The sequence below is a fragment of the Cariama cristata genome, unplaced genomic scaffold (genome assembly GCF_000690535.1).
Source record: "Cariama cristata isolate BGI_N322 unplaced genomic scaffold, ASM69053v1 scaffold11976, whole genome shotgun sequence".
In the NCBI taxonomy this organism is placed as follows: Eukaryota; Metazoa; Chordata; class Aves; order Cariamiformes; family Cariamidae; genus Cariama; species Cariama cristata.
In genome coordinates, this window is record NW_009621604.1 from 36615 (window position 1) to 41276 (window position 4662).

Genomic DNA, 4662 nt, shown 5'->3' on the forward strand with positions numbered 1-4662 from the left:
ATCCCCGTTGTGATGTGACTGTGGATACCTCTGTGCCGCTCCAAGAGGGAAGTGAGGATCCGTCCTTCCCAGGGAGGGTTCAATCGCCAATAAAATCCTGCTTATTCCTGGTGGCATCCCCTTCCTGGTTGAAGGAAACACTGAGACACCCCATCTCTTGGTTCACCAGGCTAGACATACAAATCAGCTTTGTTTAGGCCAAGTCATAGGAAAACTATGGGCTGAAAAGACCTCAGCAACCTCCCGATTGCAGGGACTCAGCCTTGCCCACCCCAGCCTGCCCTGCCTGTGCACCGCACCGGGCACCTGAGGTTAGAAACGAGGATGCTGTTGCAAACAACCTGATCTTCAGGGAAGAAGTGATGCTTCCTGGAGAACATCGTCTCGGGAGCAGAAAAGGGTTTCCCCTGTGTGTCCTGGAGGGGAGAGCCAGGAGATCTCCATGCTGGCCAAGGGAGGAAGCCTGGCAGAGGAGGAGACTGAGAGTCTGCAGCCAGCAGCCAGGCTGGAAGTGGCTCTCCAGCCCTGCAAGCAGCCAAACCGCTTCAGAGTCTGCAAAAGAGTAGTCTGGATGCTTGAGGAGCACTGAAGCCAGGTAGGGGATGTCCTGGGAGGAGAGGGGTGTCTACACGCTGTCCTGGGGGCCAGAGTAAGGCCTGATGCACGAGCAGAGAAGCCATCTGTCCTCAGCTAAGCCCCTCGCCCTTGCCATGCTCCTCGGTCAAGGTGGGAGCGATGCTGAGGAACCCACTTGGTCCATGCACCCTTAGAGAAGTGCCCAAACCACCACAGACTCTCCTAGCCCAACCACGGACTGTGCCGAGAGGAGCACGAGCTTCTCGTGTCCATGCCAACACCCATCCACAGCCTGCGGTGACACGGATGCACCATCGTCCTTCCTTTGGGCTGTCCCTCCTGCCCCATCCCTGCTGCCCCTGGGCAGAAGCCCTCACTCAACAAGAGCTGGCCACAGCTGGGCCCCACGTTTTGGGGTGAACATGCCAACACTTGGGTTGCAGAGAGGCAGCCTGGCATCGGGTGGGATGCGAGGAGCCATGAGTTTGCTTGTGCTCATGTTGAGCATCCCTCGCCCTCCCGGGGCTCGGGTCCGACTCCGCACAGGGTCGTGCATGCAGCCGCATCCCCGGGCTGGCCGAGATGGCCAAGGGCAGGGCTGGGCAGAGCTTCTCCTGCTCCTCCTCCTCAAGAGCCAGGGCAGGCCTCCTCCCTAGGGCTATCTCATGCCTAGAAGAGACAGAGCACTGTTATTATCATTATTAATTGGTTCATGTCTCATACCACTTTCTGCCTCCTAGACAGTCCAACTGCATGCAAGGGACGGTGTTTCTTAGCAGGAGCAGGACTGTCCCCCACTCCTGATCTCTTCTGCCAGAGCAGGTTTGGGCAGGACCACAGCACCCACCCACTTCAGTCCTTGACCCCTCTGTCCCTTCCTTCCAGGGGACTTTGCTTTATGGCCACAAGGCAGACCCCCCAAAGCTGGGTCTGTTCTCCCCGACACGCAGAAGTCCTCGCACACTCTGATCTGCCAGCCCGAGCTGCTCACAGCCGACCACCACCAACCTCCTGCCAGTGCTGGATTAGTCCCCTGAGCCCCTGCCTGTCCCCCTGGGGACCACGCTGCTCTCTAGATCAGGGAGAAGCAGAGGGAGGTGGTGGCAGAAGCAGCAATCCCAGGACATGACTTGCCATCCACCTCCAAAACCACCCACAGCCTTTGTCAAGATCGCACCCGGGCAGCCCGTCCAGCCAGATCTGATTCAATTCCACCTTCTCCTGAGTTTTCCCTTTCAGCCCCGCAGCATGCCTCCTCTGAGAGCTCAGGGTGCTCCTTGGGGACAAACCTGCACTTGTCACTGCCTCCCTGGGATGCATCCACCAAGTGAAGACAGCAAAGGGCCCTAAAAGCCGGGATGCTCAACACCATGAACCAAGACAAGGTACCTTTCTACGAGTCCATGCCAGCAGCAGCACCGGCTAATCGTGAATTCCTGCAGGCAGGGAACCTCAACTGCTGCCGAGATTCTGGCCTTAGGGCCATCAAGAGCAGCTATGGGCCACCAGCATTTTCTTGGGGTCATCTGCAGAGCATGTGCTGGCCACTGCTCCTGAGACAACTCATTCACCTTCATTTTCTCAGCTAATACGGACACTGACCAAGCCCCAGGCCATGACCAAATGAATTACCCTTCGTCTGATGGTTGGTGCCTCCTAAAACAAGCACAACTAGCTTGGTAATTGCTGTGCTTCTGGCTCCAACCTCCATCCTGCCCAGGGAAGAGGTGTGAGGTCTCGCTGGGATGCACCTCCAGTTATCCCGAGAGGCTCACGCTGGGAGACAACCTGGCCCAAACCCTCCTGCTTTAGCAAGACTGAAAACCAGAGGCTGACAGAGCTCCAGGGTTCCTGGGGAGGTGTCCCACTGCAGGCAGACCCCAGCAAAGGTTTGGTCTTTAGAGAGCCCCCAAGTCCGTCTTCGAGATGAATTTGTGAGTGCTCAGCTCTGCTGAGGCAGAAACTTCCTATGGCAGAGGTCCCAATCCCAACACCCACATGGAGAAGTTGCAGCCTTTGTGGGGGCCACCTTCTCCCCAGGTCCCGTCGCCCTGCCTGGCAGCACTGGGCCAGCACCCTCCTGAGTGGCTGGTTGCTAATGTTGGCGCTAATGTTGGCTTTGGTCCCCATAAACGGCACGGTTGGGTGCCAGCACCGTGTCGTGTCCACCCAGGCATCCATATGCACACCATCCCGGGCTGCTGCTGTTGGGGGCCCCAAGAGACGGGCCCAGCACCCCCTTTCTCCCTGCAGGTCCCCTCCTCCTCAGAATAAACCCCTTTGCAATTTCCTCAGCCTCTAACCCTGGCTGGGGACAGGGGTTTCCGCAGAATCAGCCCACTAACACTACGAAACGCACAATTGCCAAGGAAGGTGGAAAATAACCCCGAGTTAACAACCGCAGCTGAAGGGAAGGATGAGCGCTCTCTCTGCAGGAGCACCCCCTCCCAGAAACACCCTGCTCCTAGGGAAGCATCCTGGTCCCATCACACATCTCGCTCCCCGGAGCTTAGGGAATCTCTTCAGAGGGGACACAGCTGTCCCATCCTTTTAGTGCTACCTGACAGGCCTGAAAAAGGCAACCTCAGCCATTTGACCCGCAGAGACTCCATCTGTCACCAGGATGGATTAGAGCACTCACCAGCAAACCCACTCCCCATCTTCACCACCTGAGCAGCACCAAACTGAGCCTCCTTCTCCAGGGATCCCAGGGCAGCATCGCACCAACCTCACACGACCAAGCCAGTTCTGGGATCTCAAATCCAGGCTGGTATCTGCTTCACCATCACGCAGGTCTTGTTCCACCCAAGCAAAGAGGCTGTGTTTATTCTCCCTACTCCTACCTGCCCAAAAGGGGCTTTGCACCTCCCTGCTCAAATTAACACGGCTCTCAGCACATCTTCAGGCACTGCACATCCCAGGGGCTGCACGGGTACTTCTGGGCTGGAGCACAAAGCCCACCAAAGACAAGGACAACAGCCGGGGCAGCACGTTTTGGCATCAGCTCCCAGGGAGCCCCAACCTTCTGGCTGCTCCACAAAGAGAGATGGTTCTTAGGGTGGCTTAGGAGACATCGAGCGCTCTTCCCTCATCTTCCCCCGGGGTCTGTAGGACAGCTTAAAGAGAGGAGAGGAGTCATACTTACTTGCTAGGCTTGACAGGGGAACCTCTGTTGGGGGAACTTCTGCTCGGGGAGCCTTTGCCCACTCCCTTGAACATGTTGGCGAGGTCTCAGTTGGTCTCACGGAGTTTGCAAAGTCGTTGTGGGCGCTGGCTCTCTGCTCTGGTCTGTCGGGATGGAATGACAAGACTCAGCGAGGGAAGGCTGGCGGCACGCTAAAGAGCAGTTTCTGGGAGGCTCCTCCCCAAACGCAGGTGAGCAGCAGCAGAGATGGAGGCACATATGAAAAAATGACTCGAAAAACCAGTTTGGGGTGGAAAGAGCAGAGCCCCAGAGGGAGAACGGGAGACCTCGCCCTGGCTTGGAGAGTGTTTTGGCACACACAGCCACAACCACGCAGCAGTTTCCCAGCGGAGGGGCAGAGAGCACAGCTTTTGCAGGGAGGAAAAGTCTGCAAACGTGACTTCGAGGGAGTGCACTGTGACTACTGACACACATTTTAAAGCATCTTCCTGCATTAGCTGTTTAAAATGCTAAAGCAGCAGCAGAAGCCCTACGGACAAAGCCAACCAAGAGTTTTCCAAGGCAGCAGCAGCAGCTGGGGAACCACCAATTCACAGAACACAATGTTATTTTGCAGTTCAGTAAACTTTTGGCCCAGGCTCAGCACAAGGTGGCCCTGGCTCCCAGAAAAACGCCAAGGGCTCATGGCAGAACAAAGGTCGGCAGCTCCAGTGCAGCATCACAGCAGCCCCAGCCAGCAGGGTCCAGGCTCTGGGACAAACTCCGGTACCAAAGCCCCCAAGACCAAGGTCTCAGGCTCTACCTAGACAACCTGTCTACGCAAGACCTTAGAGCAGGCTTTGCTTCTGGGCGGTTCTTTCCCCTGTGGAGCGAAGAGTCCCAACTGGTTCCCAGTACAGCCCAACAACACCCTGGTATCTCCGTGGCTCCTGGGGATGCCC

The 4662-nt window shown here is 56.9% G+C and overlaps 1 protein-coding gene across 1 annotated transcript in view; it reads right to left on the bottom strand.

Annotated features, from left to right (window-relative positions):
- Window positions 1-3795, bottom strand: part of EVPL (envoplakin) — a 24468-nt gene extending 20673 nt beyond the window's left edge. The window contains exon 1 of the mRNA XM_009702034.1: window positions 3722-3795. Within this exon, the coding sequence (XP_009700336.1) occupies window positions 3722-3795 (74 nt within the window). The remainder of the gene's footprint in view (window positions 1-3721) is intronic.
- Between the last annotated feature and the right edge of the window lie 867 nt (window positions 3796-4662).